This window comes from Phoca vitulina, unplaced genomic scaffold (genome assembly GCF_004348235.1).
Source record: "Phoca vitulina isolate PV1807 unplaced genomic scaffold, GSC_HSeal_1.0 scaffold35, whole genome shotgun sequence".
NCBI lineage: Eukaryota > Metazoa > Chordata > Mammalia > Carnivora > Phocidae > Phoca > Phoca vitulina.
In genome coordinates this window covers 4,845,120-4,864,494 of record NW_022589738.1, presented here as the reverse complement: position 1 = coordinate 4,864,494, position 19,375 = coordinate 4,845,120, and the positions used below count along the sequence as shown (strand labels likewise).

The window sequence follows — 19,375 nt, the reverse complement described above, 5'->3', positions numbered from 1 at the left end:
AGTATATGATTAGAAAACCCATAAGTATTGGTTTCTTTCTGGTTTGACATCTTCCAACAATGTATCAGTCACCTGTTGCCATGTGACAAAATAATTACGAAATTCTCCAGTTACATATTTCTCATTTACGCATCTCTTGGTTGGCTGGAGTTCTGCTGCAGCTCATCTAGGCTTGACTCCAGGTTATGGGTTGGGTTAGGTCTCTTGCGCCTACGTCATCCTTCTTGGATCAGCAGGCTGTCTGGGCAATGTGCTCCTTTTAGCACCTAAGCACAAGAGGACAAGTCAGACCACCTAAGGACAGTACAGAGTGCTCCCTCTATCTGCTAATGTTCCATTGGCCAAAGCAGGTCACATGACCTGGTCCAAATTCCTGCACGAGCGATGCATACTCTCCCCAATACTTGGCCACTCTGTTTTGTCAACACTAACCTTCTTGGAGTTTGAGCAAGCCAGTCACACTCCCCTCTCAAGTCTTTGCATTTGCTGTTCTCTCCTATGTATACATGGGTCACACCCTCGTGGACCTCATGGGCCTCGTGACCCAATTGTGCCTCATCAGTGAAGGCTTCCAAGACTCCCTGTTCCGAAGGTTCCTCACTCATCATCTCTTCTGAAGGTTTATCATCGTCTGACATACCTATGTAACTTACTTATTTGTTTAGACCATGTACCTCCATAAGACTGTGAGTTCCATGGATATGGGGCTTTTTGGTTGTTTATTGCTATATCCCCAGCACTCAGAACAGTGCCTGGTACACAGTGGCCGCCTGATAAATATTTGTATAACTCAACTGATCTTACCGTTTTTTTTAATTTGTATGGCTACTTTTTTAAGACATTTAAAAATCCGGCTCGGTGTCATAGAGTCCAGTGGTGTTACTTGAATGTCAGGTGTCTTTTAGCAGTTTCAACTTCTCCAGCATAATTGACACAGAAAATATTAGCCATTAAGCATTTTTCAGTGTTGATTCACCTCTACTCATGCATACATGTGATAACTCTGATTTTGAATCTTAAAAGATTAGTTAAACCCAAAGGACTTTTTACTTAGAAAATCTTGAGAAAAGAAAAAAACAAGATTATGCTTGACTCGTGTATGTACTATGTAGGATGGAATCTGCACTCAGAAAATGTTTGAATGGATACTTTCATTGCCGTCATGGAAGTTTTCCATTAAAGCAAGCCAGTTGTTTTGTTTTGTTTTTTTAAGATTTTATTTATTTGACAGAGACACAGCGAGAGAGGAAACACAAGCAGGGGGAGTGGGAGAGGGAGAAGCAGGCTTCCCGCAGAGCAGGGAGCCAGCCCGATGCGGGGCTCGATCCCAGGACGCTGGGATCATGACCTGAGACGAAGGCCAATGCTTAACGACTGAGCCACCCAGGCGCCCCAAAGCAAGCCAGTTTTATATTTGCACGTGGACACTTATATCTGATACTTACAGATGATAGATTGTCTGTAAAGATGAACTTGGTTGATATCATTAGGTTTATGCTTTCAGGTTTGATCCTTGAAATAATTCAGGTAGAGGAATGCCAGTCCCGTCACTGAACCGTGTTTGAATCTTAACACACTACAATTCAGTTCCTAGAGCTCCAGTATGATGTAATTAAACTGTCAGAAATTTTAATATGGTTGCTCATGAATGTCTCTGTTGGTTCTGATTTATTCTATAAGGCATACTATTGCTAAAGCAGACTTACTGCCATTAAAAATGCCTCATGTTCCACAACTTGGCAAAATTTGCATCCGTAATGGAACAAGGAGCTATAATGATCCCTGCAGTTGTCAGGATTCTGTTCCTCCTGGCAATATTTCATTCATTCCAACCTCACCAGATAACAGTGGTTTAAACTCACAGGAAGAAAGAAACTAAAGATGCTCTATTTCATGTTTTCATTTCTAGAGGCATAAATATAAGCAAGTCGTGTGTGTGTGTGTGTGTGTGTGTATTGGTAGGTAGATACCGCAACTTCTTTTTCTGTCTTGTGATCTTAACTTTTCAGCACTTATTTCTTGTCCTTAGTATTTGAAAGAGGTTTTCTGTGGTATGTTACCGTGAGCCTCAAAGAAGGAGAGGTTTTCTGTCTATCCTAGGTCCGTAAGCCCTCCACTGTAATGATGACATTCAGCCTTCTCTCCACCTAGGATATGATTTTTGTCTTAGTGGTGAACATCGTGTCAAGGATTCCTTTAGCTTACACTTTAAAAAACAAAGATGAAAACTTATTAATAAATGCAGGACTATAATCACAGATGAAAATCCAAGTGGCACCGACGAAAGGAAATGACAAGCATACTTAAGTCATTAAATCACTGGCTGCCCAGTCATTTCCAAGTCAGACGTGAACCTGAGGTTGTCCTTAAGCATTTTCATTACTGTTGATTTGCCAAAGCAAGGTCTTGTTTTCGACGGAAGTGACAATGTACTGAACAAATAGAGCTGGAAGTTAATATTATAAAAAATTAGTTTCTAGAGACCTTCAGAGTTCAAAGTAATTTTGTTTCCAATGAAGAAATTTGTCCCTTCCTGCAAATGCTGTTTGAGGTGTGTCTGTAACACATCCTTCACCCGTAGAGACACACAGATCAACAGAATCTACAAGTGGACTCCCATGCCCAGAGGAGGACCATCCCTCCCTGAATTCCTTTTTGTCCAAAACCTCCTTCTACCTTCACATAAAGAGATTCTCAATCATGAAGAAAAAAGTTTCCCCTTTATAAGCCTCCAAAAACATGATGATGATAAAGTCGTCCCATGTAACAAAGAGGAAAGGAATCTTCCTCCACAGAATCCCCCATATCCACAGTCCTTTGAAACTTAATATTTACCTATCCCATTAGACTTCAAAGGTACTTGAGTTTTGTTTGTATTTGTGGTTAAATGTCAAAGGAAAGAGTGGGGAAAACACCTCTGTGTCGCCACTCCTTCCTTACCTTCATCAAGTGAGGGCAAAATGTCACATACTCACTTCCTTTTGTGTTGACGAGACACACTGCAAGTGTCTAATCGGTTTTTTTAATTACAAAGAAAAAACGGTTCACATCTACTAACGGGGCATAAGAAACTTACGTCGACTTTATCTTAACTTCTAAAGAGAGACACCGTTTTCTTCAAAGACAAGGGCATAGATCAACCCCTGCACGGAATTCTTCTTCCCGTGAAGGAGTCATTCCCTAATCATTCAGCCTTGACGGCTTAATTTTATTTGTGCTATTTCCAAGCAAGTGGAAATGAATTTATAATGACTTTTTAAATGTGATCGTGGGCTTTTTCTCTAGTTTCTCTCTGTTTTCCTTAAGCGTAACGTGCCATTGTTTGTGCTTGCTTTCATTAAGGCGAGGAAGACCTGCTCAGTCCTCCCCAGGACACAAGCACAGGGTTAGAGGAAGTGATGGAACAACTCAACAACTCCTTCCCTAGTTCCAGAGGTAAGCTCCACGACGTGCAAGTAACTCACGCCTACTGGAATTAGGCCTCCCCTTTCCACACCCAACTAGCCTGTGTATATTCCATGTTTAAATGAGCACGTGCTGACAGAGTGCCACTTGGGGATCGTTGTGGGAAGCGAGTATTTTTCAGGGCTCAGTTCTGTTTTGGATGACCAAATTGACTGGTTTGGGATTCTGGTTGAATTCAGATACCTATAGAATTCAGATGCCTCTAGAAGTAAGAATATTAACTTATACCTTTACTCCCTTTGCGCATTAGTCTGAAGAGTTAATTATGAGATCGGTTTTACTTAAGAGCAATGACGCTGTGACTTCGAGAGACAAAGAACTTCATGCCCTGATGGCACCTTTCCCTGGGACACACACTTACCACACGATACGGTGAAATCTAGAACATGGCTAGTATACAGTGGTGGTGGGGACTTGGACTTCTGATGCCCTTGATATTTAAAAATTGTATCTTACCCCATTATTTAAATACAGGTACAATTAAATCTTTATATACTAGTCTGTTGTTGTTGGTTTCACTGCCATAGATGGAATACGGTCTTTGCAAAGAAAGACATTAATAATATGAATGCCCTTATTTCCCACCATCCCTTTGCCAGTATTTTTCCCCTCATATAAAAGCAGCATTTTACCCCACTAGCCAGTATGAGCTTCAGATGTCTTAGTTCATCCAAGGAGGTTTCGCTCCCATTGTTAGCATTTTGGAATATTTATGTTAGTTTATTGCTCTGACATAAAACAGAGTCACTAACCCACCTCCCTTGAGTGAATAAAAAGAATGGCAGCAGCCGCCTATAAGCAAATGGAGGGAAAACCTAGACAAGCCAAAGGGGAGAACACAAGTCTTTGTGGTCAGTGATTGGCACCCCTCATGGGCAGCCCCAGAGGGAAGGGCAGCCGAGAGTCTGGCTGTTTGTTCCTCTCCATAAGAGCAATGAAGAGGCTGTCAGGAGTCATGGGTTTTTCCTATCTTTCTGTTCCATGTCAGCTAACAATGGCCGTTTCCGAGCTGCTTGATGTACGAGCGAACACTGTGTGGTGCACATTAAAAACAGTACCGTTCTCCTAGAGCGTTGCTAAGGAACCATCAAGGGAAGCTAATTTTAAATGTCTGCACCAGCCATGTTTTCACTGCTGAGTGCCTCTGATGTGTTGATTTTAATACCTAAGAACCTTCTCTGTCTTCCCTCCACCCCCACGTCCCCCACCTGCCACCCTCAGTCTCCATCACGACTCTCTCGGCTGTCTTCTCTACCCGGATGCCATGGTTCAGGAGAAGACCACGTGCTGGTTGGACAGATATCAAATGCTCTCCCCTTTCTCCTGTCAGCTTCTACGAGCACCTACTATGTACTAGTGGAGGCTTAGGGATGCAAACAAGGAGGGCCCGATTCCTTGCCTTCAAGGAGCTTCGGTCGACTGAGAATGTAGACTTCCAAAGTTCCCACTACAGTATAGTATTGTTGCTGTGCTGGACAGGGCTAGGACATGAGTGACTCTCAGAAGCACCCTTTGACCTAAATAGGAGGGGTTCACCTTAGGCACAGCAAGGGTCTTCTTCAAGATGACACAGCTAGAACTTTGGGCCCCCACGTAGCACATAGTTCCAGTGGTCCCAACCTATCCCTTGAAGGTCACAGATGGATACCTCGTCCCAGTGCCTTCAACTACAAGCTTGTGTACCTGCTCTGTGAGAAGTTAGTGGTTGCCATGTTGACACCCTGGGCTTTTCTTTTCTTTCCCATCTGAACAACTAGAGTATAGCGCATAAGAAGCTACAGCACGGCTCGTGACTCTGCTCGTGACCCATCCTCATTATCTTTAGGGGGAAGGTCTTTGCACCCTCCCCCTGTACCCCCCTTTTAGTCCCTGAAGCTGGATACCACATGGGTATGGAAGAAGCCACCTAGAAGAGGAGAAAGAGACTGCTGATATGCTTGGCAGTTAGCATCTCTGATGTTAAATTCATTTGTGTGATGTTGATTTACTTATATGGAAACTTGGGGAACTTCAGGCCACCTGGATAGTATTTGCTAAATCCACACTTACGGAAGCATACCTTCCCGTGAGTGCTAATTTGAGTTCTCAAATAGGGGATAAGGAGGCTTTGTCTGACCAATTCCATTAACTGAGTTCCTACTTCTTCAATAGTAGGCTGGTGGCCTGAGACAATTTATTTTCCTGAGGAAAACAATCAGGATCTGGCTATTCTTTCTCTGATGCTATTACCTTGACACTTTTTTTTCTTTTTTTTGTTTAAACTACTTCCTGACAAATTAGGCCTTAAAATTGGGCCTTTACTATTCTGCACCCAATTCCAATGTGTGGGAGTTCTTCCCACAGCACCAAGCAATTCCGACACCACCTGGGTGTCCTAGGATCCAACTCATTTCAGACACCATCTACCCGGAGAGAGTATCAGAGTCCACAGCTTGAGGGCTCAGTCCCCCAAGACCGCCCCCACTTCACTTCAGAGACCAGTTGCAAGACCAGTTTATTGCCTGGGCTCCTGACCCCCATGCTAAAGACTTAAAGGTTCCAACGGCCCCCTTCTTCAGTTCAATTACTTTGCTACAGCAGCTCACAGAACTCAGAAATGTCTTCCTTAGCAGATCACCCTGTACTCTGAAAGGATAGAACTCAGGAACAGCCAGATAGAAGAGACACGTAGGGCGAGGTAAGGGGGGAAGCGTGCGGAGCTGCCTGCCATGCTCCCTCCAGCTGTGCTGCCCTCCCAGCACATCCACGTCTTCACCAACCTGGAAGCTCTCCCTGCCCAGTCCTTTTGGGTTTTTCGGGAGGCCTCATTGACATGGGTGTGATCGATTAAATCATTGGCCATTGGTGACTACCCTCAGTCTCCAGCCCCCCTTTCCATCCCCTGAGGTCAGGGGGGTAGGGCTCAAAGTTCCAACCCTCTAAACCCAGAGTTGGCTCCCCTGGCACCCAGCTCCTAAGTGTACCTACGCCTTTTCCAAGACTTGCCTCATTAACATTACAAAAGATACCTTGCTGCCTCTCTTCACAGGAAATTCCAAAGGTTTTAGGAGCTCTGTGACCTCAAAGGGGATTAAGACCTAATATGTATTTCTTAATTCTAAATCACAATCACAATTCTAGATCACCCTTTTCTCCTCAAATTCAAATGGATAAAAAGTCTCATCATTGTAAAAATTGAATGAAAAATATACATATGGTAGGGTTTAGTGGGAGCATCTTACCAATCGGGAGGTATGTTAGGTTGGTATTAAGCAGAAAATGTTGAGTCTTAAACATCTTAGGCTTACAGGCCATCCAAAAAGGAAGGGCCCTGAAAGGTCCTTTTAGCATTTCCGAGGACCCAAACTGTGGCTTTTGGCCTTTTGACCATTGTCCATGCCAGGAGAAACATTTTACATCTCAAACTGGATTAAGGATATAAAATACATTGTGTGTGTGTGTGTGTGTATACACACACATATGTATATACCCACCATGTATATACGCCACACATGTATGTGTCTAGTCACATACACATACAAAGATCAGAAACAAAAGATTCGTGAACCAACACTTCCTCTCTACAATTAATTCACACTGTTTCTCTGTTTTATTTATTTAAAAATAAAATGCTGGTTGCAACCCACTTAGTTGATTTTCAGATCCAGTGGTTTAAAAAAATACGGATCTGACTGATCTTGGTTTTCCTTGCCCAGGTGCACATCTTTTTTAAAAAATTACATTTTTTTAAAACTTCCACCATGGACGTTGTTTCTGCCAAGACCTTCCTAATATCTCAGAGGACATGGTGCTTTTAATCTAAGTCTGCCGCCCATGTTCCCACTGCTGTGTTAGAAAGAATGAAGTTCACAGTTGCTACAGCTGTTTCGGGCAGCTGTTTGAGTAACTCAAAACAGATGTCAGAGCCAGAGGTCTGACACTTAGTGGAAATGTGCTATTAAATACCACCTCATGGTTTACTTAACTCTGCTAGATAATTGCCCACAGGGGAAAAGACTTTTTAAATAAAATATTACGCTTTTCACACATGTAAAGCGTATAAATAGGGAAGTTTTGCATTTTAAATGTACAACTTTTTTGTTACCCTTTGCCACAGTCTTGACTTCAGGCTCAAGTCTTAAGGTATCGGCTAAACTTCCCCTTGCATTTTCACTCCAAGTCCCTGGAAGCCTGAAGCGCCTTACTCATGGCCATTCAGCAAGTTAAATTAAACCCCTGATCTTATCTCGCTGGCCTTGCTAAACTGTTATGCAAATTAATAAAGGGGTTGCGTGCTTCTCCCTCTAGTGAAAAACTGCTAGCCAACACTGTCCTGCATAATAGCCCCTATAAATTGTGGGGCGTTCAAGGTATGAATGTGCGTGTCTTTAGCTCTATGCTGATACCTTTCCTGGTTAATCTCTAGACAGAGTTATTTGCAGCCACTTGAGGGATTTCAGTGACTCACTGTATATTAAACACAGAACATTAGCCAATTTCTAATCTATTTATCTACCAGTAATGTGTCCCTCTGTCTGTAAATATACGTAGAAGTTGAATTCCGCTGTAATAAAAATCATTTTCTACTATAAGGCACTTTCTAAATCTCCACCCTTATTCTATAGGAACAGTACATGGGTAGAATGTGTAATAAACGTATTTTTAAAATAAACAATTTTAAGTGACTTGTCCCTAGGTCTCTGGTAGTTTTGCATTCTGACAAAGGTATTTTCATCTGTATGTGCATTTACGAAAGAAACGCTTCCATAGTCAGTGGTACGGTATTGGCTTCTCTAAAAGTCAGGGGCCACTGTATACTAATTAGTGAACACTGGGATCCAAGATAAGCTCTTAGTGCAACAGGACAATTCAAAACACAGCGAACGGTGCTATTCTGTTTCTATTTCTGTTGTCTGTACAGCATCTTACCTAGTGACCTGTGCCATATTATTTTTCTCCCCAACATCCATGCCATCCTCTCTCATACGACCCCCCCTCCATAAAGCCCACAGACATTCTGTTAACCGCCTCTGAATTAGCCACCCAACAGCAGTGCAAAATGTGCCATGTTCTAAAATGCAAGTCTTGTCTGTGGTTCTTTTATGGAAGAACTGCATCAAGACAAGACCACGTGTCCCCTTTCGGGCACCGCTCTGTTTCCTCTCTGCTTCCATCAATTTTGAGCTGTTATTCCTTTACACCAGGGGCCAACAAACTGTGGTCCAGGAGCCAAATCTGGCCCAGTACCTGTTTTTAAGTCTTGTTAGAACATAGCCACACCCATTCATTTACACATTGCCGATGGTTGCTTTCTCACTCCAACGAGGGAGTAGTTGTGGTAACGTTGAACAGTTGCTATAGGGAGAGTGTGGCTTGTGAAGCCTAAACTGTTCACTGTCTGGCCCTTTACTCAGAAAGTTTGCTGACCCCTGCTTTACGCTATCATTGTTCATTCTACCTTGTTCCGTCCATACGGTCACACACTTCTCGGTGCCGATCAACTTTCAGCTCAACAAAACTGTGCTTTTTGAATGGACTTGTGTATTTATGTCCGTGTTCACCAGACATCATACATGTTTCAGTCTTCAAAGTATAGCCATTAGAATCTTCTTTCACTTGTGATAACATAGAAATCCTAAAAAGGGACTCATTCTTCCTTAACTTTTTCAGTTAGTGAACAAAGATTAAGAAACTACAGCTACCCGCCCCCGCCCCCAAAACAGTCATGTCCTGAGATTCTAACCCTGAATAATGAATCATCTCAAGTTCCTACTGCCTGAGGGAACTTGACTTCTCCAGACCTGACCACACCCTTTATTCAGACACAGGGTTCCCCCAGCCTATTTCCTTCTTCTCTTGATTCATTTCCTGACAACATACCCACATTGCCAGATGGACACCCTAAGTGAAGGTCGAAGGAGACTCATTTCCAAAGAATGTATTCATGAAATAAAACTTAACTGGCACTTGAAGCTTCTTTTACTGGTAAAGAATGTTTTTAAGTGGCGCAACCAAAATAGCCTCTGTTTTGTCAGTGTAGAAACTAGTCCGCTACAATAGAAAATATTATTTAACATTCTTTAAACAAAAAGCAGAACTTCCTTTGGTACTGTGGTAGTGAGCTCATCGGAACCCAAGTGATGACGGCGGATTTTGAAAGAGATCAGAATTAACGTAGCTCTGGAAGGCCCACTGTACGTGAAACATGGCTTCTGAAGAAGTACCCGAAACAAAACCCAAGTCATTTGCTGCATGTTTGGCAGTGGCCAGTGGATACTGAGCTCAGAATACGGCTTGGTGTAGAATAAAGACATGTAACCTTTATCACTCAGGGAACCACTAATTACATTCTGAAACTAAATCATACTGCTTTCTAACAACACTCCTTCCTGAAGCTCTTAAGTTTTAAAAATAGACCAAAGTGTAAGCCAGAACAAGTTACCTGGCATGCAACTTAAAGGATAACAGGCAAGGCCAAGTTGCCGCAAACACCAAAGGACTCTTGACCATGGTCTAGTGGCTACCTGACTAATTCAATTCAACCAGCATTCATCAGCTTCCCATAATATCGAGGTACAGAAGTTTTGGGGATACAGAGGATGGGTAAGCGGTATATGGGCCCTGGCCTCAAGGACCTCACAGTCTTGTAGGGGAAGGTAATGAATTCTATGAGACAGTGTAACCACAAAATAACAAAGATGAAAAAAGGACTTGATAAAGGAGTGGAAAGGAATGGATGAGTAATTCATGCTGGGATTCATCTGAGCTATTAAGAATGAACTAATGTTCTCCTCCCTCCCCTTTTTCCTTTCATCTGGTATGGGCCTACCACGGGCAACACCCACAACTGAGGAACCAGTACCCCTTTTTCTCTCTTTCCCCTGGTTTGAGGAACATCATGAATATCTTGACCATGCTTATATGATCAAGCATGCAGTTTTTATACTTTTTAAAAAAAGATTTATTTCAGAGAGAGAGAGAGAGTAGGGGGGTGGGCAGAGGGAGAGGGGAGAGAGAATCCCAAGCAGACTCCATGCTGCGCACAGAGCCCAACGCGGAACTTGATCCCGAGACCCTGAGATCACGACCTGAGCCAAAACCAAGCGTCAGACGCTCAACCAATTGAGCCCCCAGGTGCCCCCGCAGTTTTTATACTTCTAAAAAATCTCTGACTCACTTGGGAAAATTCGGAAGGAAGGAAAAGAGGGAGGGAGGGAGAGAGAGTCCTACTTAGAAAACCTTTCAATGTATCCTAGAAGTTTTAGACCCTGAACTTGAGTTGTGAAAGATTTCTTTTGGAATAGTAGGGCCATACTTCTTTGGTCTGGACGGGTAGTCCTCGCATTGTTCCAGGGTGCTTTAGTCCTTGCAGCCGCTGAGCATGGGGGGCTCTGGGTAGGGGGGTCAGGAGATGCTGTACAGGGTCTCCCACAGCTCTATTTTTATCTGCTCAAGTCAGAGTCTGAAAACCAGTATTTCACTTGAAGGCCCTGGTGATGAGAGGAAATTGCAAGCCCCAGACATGCTAGGTATGGTCAGAGGTCCCTAGTGTTCTGTCCAATTATAAATATCACCATAGAAAACTTGACCAGAACCTGCTTTTCAAAAATAAACAAACACATACAGTCGGAGGATTCTCTAAAATAAACAAAGCCGGTGGGTCTTTAGCCATCAACTCTCAAGGTTCCTGGTATCTGTTGAATTATGAGAAGGAAGTTGAGGGTTCATTCCTGGATCTGTCTCTGTGGCTTGCCCCTTAGTGGGACTCATCTCCTTCCTCCCTTTTTTTTTCCTATTTTCTCAAATGCCCCCAGTCTCATCCTGGGCATGCTCAGCTTCTACCAGATAGAAGGAGTTCTCCCAAGGGGGTGGAGTCCCGCCTCTGTGGCATTTCGCCTTGTATTTGGGGTGCAGACTTTTGGCACACACATCCGTTCCCGTTTATGTTTCGGTGTATTGTCAAGTTGAGAGTGAAGAGATTGAGATTTTTGGACATTAAGCTTGAGGTTCTGAAGTTGTCCTTGAAAAACAATGCTCAATTTGTCAGATTCCTCCGCTGTACCAGCTTTCATCCAGTTGAACACATGAACTCTATGGATTCTGTAAGTTATGTCTCCTGGATCATGTTACCTGTTTTATACTGATTTTAAGTGTATGTAAAGGTTATTTGACTGGATGTGTCCTTCGGGTTTTTTTGTTTGTTTGTTTCTGGTTGTTGTTGTTGTTGTTTTTTTCCAGAAGGGAATAAATGAATTGTCATCTCAACCTTTGTTTGGTAAAAGCAGCAAAATTGGTATGAAACTGTATATTTATGCATTTTTTTTCCTTTCTGATATCTCTGCCTCTTCCTCTCTCCATTATTAAAGGAAGAAATACCCCTGGGAAGCCAATGAGAGAGGTTAGTGAGACTCAGGCTCACAGCCACGGCTTCTGTGTGTCTCATCGCGCTTTCTGTGTTTGGCGTTTGTGTAAGAATTGTGTGTGTGCACGCGCATGTATGTACTACATGTGTCATCATGTCAGGATGGTAGTCACCTCTCCACTTGCAGCTCATGAGGAACATTCTTCAAATGTTCATTGCCATTGTCATCACCATGACGACAGGACCAGGGGTTGGGGGAGCAGGAATCTCTATAAAATGGCAACCCTTGGTAGTCCCTAGGTCGTTAGCGTGCAGTTCATCATCTGTTGCCATTTGTAACGCAAACAAAACCCTCAATGTAAATTTAGCCTCGAACAGAACTGAGGAGTCCTCAAGTTTCTGTGTACTTTCAGGACCCTAGCATTTTTCTGCCAGTGCCCTGGGCTTTTTTATTCTTCTGGAATGACTTCATTTTGTTATTTTCTTTTTTCCTCATTCCTACACTCCTTTCCCACTCCAGCTAACATTTTTTTTTTTGAGCACTTACTGTGCCAAGCACGGTTGTAAGCACTTGCCATCTTTTTCATGAGGTAATCTTCATGCCAAGCCTATGAGGTAGGTACTCTTATTAACCCCATTTTACAAACAGGGAAACTGAGTCAGTGAGAGAGTAAGCAGTGTGTTCAAGGTGACAGAGCCAGAATTTGAATCCAGGCAGTCAGGGTCCAGAGCCACACTCTTCTGCTGAATTGCCACCTGAGAAAATGGTGTCCAAAAGGCTCGCATCACGTCAGCTAGCCCTTTAGAAAAGCGCTCTGTTCTTGCTTGGCCTTTGGAAACCCGGATAGAACATAACAAGTCAGGGATAAAAATTGAATGTTGGAGTCCTGAGGGTGTTTTTAAGTGCCTATTTATGGGATAAAAGGGGGGAGGGTGCAGTATTATCACTGAATGTGGTGTGAGGTTTTTTAGGGAAAGCTGCTGCGTACTTTTATCAGAAAGAGCGTCTGAACGTTCAGTTACCTCATCAAAGGACTAGTAGATGACAGAGTGTTGAGTGACAGCCCGAGGGAAACCAGCTTGTCCTTACCAGGAGTTTAGCGTGAAGGATGGGAGAAGGAAAGCTCTTCCATGGGTGGCCGTAACATCTACTATCCTGGGAGACGGGTTGGACGGGGAGGGAGTGCTGACATGAAAAGATTCTAGATCCTTAGCAACAGGCTAGACGAGAGTAGTGTTGGATTCATTTGAACATAAGGAGTCATACCGGAAGTCTGCCAACACCAGGCCATGCGAGTGTAATGACTTTAATGATCCTTTAGTGTGTCTGCACCAGTGCTGTCTTCCAAGGCTTGGGACACTGGGGTCCTGGGGATGGGGGAGGGGTAGGCTGGGAGGAAAAACACAGGAAACCTGAATTGGTGAAGCAGTGAATGCTCCTGACGGTTTGCCTGGCTCACGCACTTCTTATGTGAGGCTTCTTGGGTTCATTCTTATGGTAAGTGCCCCTTACAGTTTCTCTTGCCGTCTTATAAAAAGCCGCACCTTAATTGTGACCACCCCAAACAGGTTTCTCTCATGCACAAATTTTAGAAAAGGCCCACCCGTGTATCATTCAAGTCACAGAGGCCGTCAGAAACTTTATTACCTGAGCCATATTACAGTCCAGCTACGTTTCCAGAAAACTCGAGAATCAAAGTGATTTTTTTTGGTTACAAAAATTACCTCAAAGGTACAGTAGATCAGATAGTTTTTCAAAGATTAAATTATAGAGAAGAGAAACACAAATTTCACTGCACTACTCCAGCTTTGCTGTGGCCAAGTGAATGCTAACCATTTATTTGGGAACTGTACTTTAAAAAAAAAAAACAAAAAAAACAAAAATAGAGTGCCAGATTGCTATTTGAGGTCTTGGGTCTCAGCCAGAAAGTCTCCATTCCAATCACTGCGGAAAACAAGTCCCTCAGGCGGCGGTGGCCTGGGAGACTAAACGTGTTGCAGTTCGCGCCAACTTGGAAAAACATAGCACTGCCCTAATGTTCAGTGCATGGCGCCTTTGTGCTCAACAATCCTCGCTTAAGAATGGATTAAACTAATACTTTCTATGGACGCATTTTTATGCTGATTTGGGCCTGAAACCGACTGCCGACGCCTACAGTCCGGCCTGCTTCTCGGTGCCTGTCACAGTCATAGTATGAGATTTTAATTTTGGGCTTCAGAAAAATCTGTCAGGTAAAATTAATGACCTCACTAATGTTCTGCCTCACACACATGGATCACAGAACCAGGATACAAATCTGTTTTCTGTGTCCATATCACACTGCAGTTTTAGGCCTCCAGTGGATTGAGTTATGATTCTTTGGGGCAGTATTTTGTCAAAGAGAGAGAATTTTTTTTCCTGGGCTCTAATGCAAACCTCCATGAAAAACATTGCCATCATTATTCTGGTGAAACAGGTATTTGTGAATAAAGTAACCAAAGGCATACTATAGATGTGGTGAGGGGACTCTGAAGGTTCTTCTTTTTTCTAGCACAGGGAGAGCCTGAGGTCATTTGTGAACATTTAAAACTGTCCAGACAGGTGAAAGGCCACCTCACCTTTTGTGGGAGGGTGTGGGGTGTATTAAGAATAATCAACCTTTCTTTTACCTAGTCACTTTTTAAATAGCAGATACCCCTAGAAATGATGCCTCTGGAGAGTCTCAAGAATTTTCCTTCTGGGTAGTAACACCATTTCAAGGAGTAGAAGCACCGCTTGGCTATGTGATCTACAAATGCATTTACTTGTGAACTGCATTCCACATTCCCTAGCACACAGGTTTAAATAGGTACTTTTTATGATTATCATCAATAAGCCAATGGGAAAAATGAGTTCTTCCCTGTTCGGTTTAGGTCTTGTAATACATTCTCTACCTCCCTGGTAGACTCCACTATAGCTAGATGTGGGTGATGAGAAATAGTGTGAATTCTATTCAGGTATCAGGTTGTCAGGGTCTTGGGTTTTGTTTGTACTGGCTTCATTAATCGCTACTAAGACAGCAAGTCATTAAAAATTTGCAGGTCGTCCACTCGTTTCCAGTTACGCACGAATAATTGGGTAGATCTCCCAGGGTTGCTGGGCCGTCCAAAACAGATACAGAGGAAGCCTGGGGGCATCAGGTAGAATATGGTGCTCTAAGGAGCAGCAAAGAACCTACTGGGTCCTCCGGTGGTTTCTATGGTTTAGAAAAGCCAAAGACGATTTCAATTCTTCACTGAGGGCTGCCACGCTCCCGGCCCACTCTAGGAGTAGAACAGCTGCTTTGTTCAGGTTTTTGTCTTTGCCATCTCAACCAAAATCCCACGTGATTTTTTAAAACCTAACTAGTTCTCACTGAAACTCTTTGCGCTGATAAAGCTCAACAAGATTTACAAACGTGATCACCTTCGTGTAAATGGCCGAAGGGTGTGAAACTTTTAGTCTTAACTTGATCTGATGCCATCACTGGATAAGTGCCTGCCTCTGAATCCTCTTCACACCCTCTCTCTCATGTACTGAAAAACGGTATGGCTCTTGAAGTAAATACTAGAACAGAATTCCTGCCCTAGTCTATCTTTAATTTTTACAGGGATTTTAACAATTATGAGAATCCGTAAAGTTGATACATGGCAAGGTAGTAATAGCCTCGTAAAGCATTTCTAGTTCCAGGGGCAGTACTCCAAGAGCAGGGAATGATTTAGTAATGTCCAAGAATTAAAATTAGCCATATAAAAAGATGGGACATATAGGAAAAGGCAAGTCATAAAGTAGGTTTCAAATTATCTTCCCCTAGATCTGAACTCTGCCACAGAGTAGCAGGGACATGGCCCTGCTTTGGGGCTCCATGCTGGGGGATCAATGCTAGGTCATGTCACATTATTATTAAAAGCCTCTTCAGATAGTTTGCCCCCATTTAGGAGGAGAACAAAAATGGATTCACCAGATACCCAAATCCATGCTGTGCATTTAGGTCATATTGTAATTGGGCTCTGGAGTCATTTAGAATGAAGAGTGATTTTTCTGAGGCAGCTTCCAAATTCCAATGTTAATATACAAAAAGGTCGATTCAAGAGTTTGTTTTTTCAACTCAAGTAAAAGCAGAGAGAAAACAATCTCCTCCACCGTAGCCTTAAACGTGAGCCGGCGGCTTGAAAGAGCACGGAAGTGAAGATCCCGTGTCGTGGTCATGGTGGCAGTGATGAGAATGGTGATGACGATACATGGTGGCGCTGGCAGTGGGGATAGGTCTGGGGAGAGGGGCTGATGATACTGAGATTCGAGTCCAAGGGCAGAGTAAGTCATCTCCCACGACAAGGCGGGGAAGGTCCATCCCATCAGGAAATAGTCCTGTTGCGACGGGCACCTTGTGCTTCTCCGTGGAAGCCTCCGGCTAGAGGCTTCCATTGGGAAGATGAGTGCGCTCTCAGACACTTTCCCACTGAAATGACCACAGTAGTAGCCTGACCCGGTAGTAAGCTGATACTAACAACGTGGAATGGCTTCATTAACAAGGCTTTGCTTCTTCCTGGAAACGGGGAAACAATCAAATCCTGTTGTGTAGACCCTCGGTGCAGCTTCTGTGTTGTCTTCACCTAGAAGTGGGGAAGGATCTCCCAAACGGCGAAGAGTCAGGTTGATGCGATCTGCACCTAGTGTCACGTCTCTCTTTCTCTTTGTTTTCCAGGACACAATGTAGGAAGCCTTTTCCACTTGGCAGATGATTTGGGCAGAGCGATGGAGTCCTTAGTTTCAGTCATGACAGATGAAGAAGGGGCAGAATAAATGTTTTACAACTCCTGATTCCCGCATGGTTTTTATAATATTCATACAACAAAGAGGATTAGACAGTAAGAGTTTACAAGAAAAAAAAATCTATATTTTTGTGAAGGGTAGTGGTACTATACTGTAGATTTCAGTAGTTTCTAAGTCTGTTATTGTTTTGTTAACAATGGCAGGTTTTACACGTCTATGCAATTGTACAAAAAAGTTATAAGAAAACTACATGTAAAATCTTGATAGCTAAATAACTTGCCATTTCTTTATATGGAACGCATTTTGGGTTGTTTAAAAATTTATAACAGTTATAAAGAAAGATTGTAAACTAAAGTGTGCTTTATAAAAAAAAAAAGTTGTTTATAAAAACCCCTAAAAACAGACACACACACACATACCCACACACACACACACACACAAACTTTGAGGCAGCGCATTGTTTTGCATCGTTTTAGCGTGATATCCATGTGAAATTCCTGGTTTTTTCTTTTCTGGCATAGTAAAGATAGGACTTCCTCTAACACCACCAAACAACTACATCACTTTGCTCTTTTTGGAATCGGTGACTGAGTGGGACTGGCTGTGGGTTTTCGCTTTATGCATCTATATGTCTAGAAGTATGTAAATACTGTAGGTATATAGATTAAATAGATCTGACTTTCTAGAGACCTTTTAAACATCTTGTTCAAATGATCTGGCCACTTCCTAATGGAAAGAGATTGCTTCTGGTCACCCAGGCTTACCTGCTTTGTTTAGAAGGAATTTTCCCTGGAGCCTGAAACCAGGAAGCAACTACCACACTAAGACATTGTCTGGGGCTCCAGATGTTTCTCATTTGGAACTTTCCACTGACAGCTACAGTATTGAATTTTTGTAAAAGGGACACATGAATGAATACACAGGACTTACTGCGTCCAAGTAATCCTTCAGTTGATACATTCAGCTTCCCACGACTGGCAATGCCACCATCTACATGTAATGATGCTTCAGTGGAAGTCACGCCACCAGAAGACATTTTTAACTCCCCAGACAGTAAAGAGGACTTCCTGGTAGGGCTGGAGGGCTGTGGATTTGCAGCCAATTCCCTGGGAGGGAGGGGGCCGCTCTTGAAGTAAAGGATTGGATGAACGTTCATAACCATACATAGAGATCTTTGCAATTACAGTGAAATCACACTCTTCCCTCTCCTCACAGTGAAACAGCAGTGGGTATTTGAGGGGGTTTTGCTTTCTTGCTTCTTTTTTTTTTTTTTTTAAGATATTTTTTCCCCATTGCAAGGAGTTTTTAAATGCCACAAGACTTCACTTCAAATAACTCTTGGGAAGAGGTGTAAGACAGCCTCAGCATGCCTCTTAAATATCCACCCAGAAGCCCATGAGCTTTGTTTCCCCACTTCCCATTTCTCTACAAGTAATTACACGCAGGTTGGTTTAAGGCAGAACACAGATGGAGTCACATGTTCCAAAAGGTACGCCACACCCTTGCTGCTGGACGAGGAAGGTTAGAGACACAAACAAACAAACAAACATCGTGCAAAAAGAGAATAACCCAAGAGGACTAACTGGTAGGAGCAAGCTTTACTCTCGCATCTTAGCCTTTCATTTGTTTTTAATCGTCCATTCACTAGAAATCACCGTGACCCCATTATTTTGCAAATCTGTTACCTCTTAGGTCAAGTGTCGTTAACTTTTGCACAGTGGGTTTTGTCTATTATTTTCTTAATGATAATTAACATCCACCATGGCTTCTCATGCTATTTCTACCTCACTTTGGTTTTGGGGTGTTCCTAATAATCGTGCACACCTGATTTCACAGCTTCACTACTTGTCCATCATGTGAACATTTTTCTCCATTTTTCCCCCCATTGTCATTTCCAAAAGAAAACCCAAAGCTCTAAGGTAACAGAATGACATAAAGATTTGGTTTTAGTCTTGCATTTTTTTCCTTTATGTGACACTGGACTTTTTCTTTCCCCACGGATTTTTTTTTTTTTTTTAACCACGACTAAAAACAACGGGTTGTGTTACTTCCTACTAAGCAGTTTTAAGTTCCATTCTAAAAGCAGAGGTAAATAGAGTGCATAATTTTGTTTTAATCTTTTCATTTTATCTTTTAGACATTAGTTCTGGAATGAGTCTGTCAAAATATTTGAATAAAAACTGAGAGCTTTATTGCTACGTTTTAAGCATAATTTGGACATTATTTCGTGTTCTTTATAACCACCAAGTATTAAACTGTAAATCATAATGTAACTGAAGCATAAACATCACGTGGCATGTTCTGTCATTGTTTTCAGGTACTGGGTTCTTACTTGAGTATCATAATATATTGTGTTTTAACACCAACACTGTAACATTTACTAATTATTTTTTTAAACTTCAGTTTTACTGCATTTTCACAACATATCAGACTTCACCAAATATATGCCTTACTATTGTATTATATTACTGCTTTACTGTGTATCTCAATAAAGCACGCAGTTATGTTACAAAAAAAGTGTCGAGTACAGTACTTTGTTTTTAATTTTTAACTAGGTAATACATTCGTATGGTTGACGAGTGAAAAATCGAAAAAGCCAAGTGGTGAAAATACCCTATTCCCACATCGTGCACACGGGCCTGTGAGCAAATGTCAATTTCTTGTGTCTCCTTCCAAACGATCACGATCATGAAAACAGTTACAAACACACGTTCCTACTTTTGCCCTTTTACAACACCTGAGATAGATCGCTTTCTGTGCACCCAGCTCTATACCGTGCTTTTTTAAACTTAAGAATG

General features: G+C 42.5%; 1 protein-coding gene across 17 annotated transcripts in view; it reads left to right on the top strand.

Annotated features, from left to right (window-relative positions):
* Positions 1 to 19,094, top strand: part of DMD (dystrophin) — a 2,446,616-nt gene extending 2,427,522 nt beyond the window's left edge. For 12 of the 17 annotated variants that reach the window (XM_032426633.1, XM_032426634.1, XM_032426635.1 and 9 more), the window contains 2 exons: positions 3,343 to 3,435; positions 16,510 to 19,094. In XM_032426633.1, coding sequence (XP_032282524.1) covers positions 3,343 to 3,435; positions 16,510 to 16,607 — 191 coding nt within the window. In that variant the 3' untranslated portion in view covers positions 16,608 to 19,094. Of the gene's footprint in view, positions 1 to 3,342; positions 3,436 to 11,810; positions 11,843 to 16,509 lie in introns of all 17 variants that reach the window. The other 5 variants (XM_032426637.1, XM_032426646.1, XM_032426645.1 and 2 more) reach the window with 2 other exon arrangements.
* Positions 19,095 to 19,375: the final 281 nt, after the last annotated feature.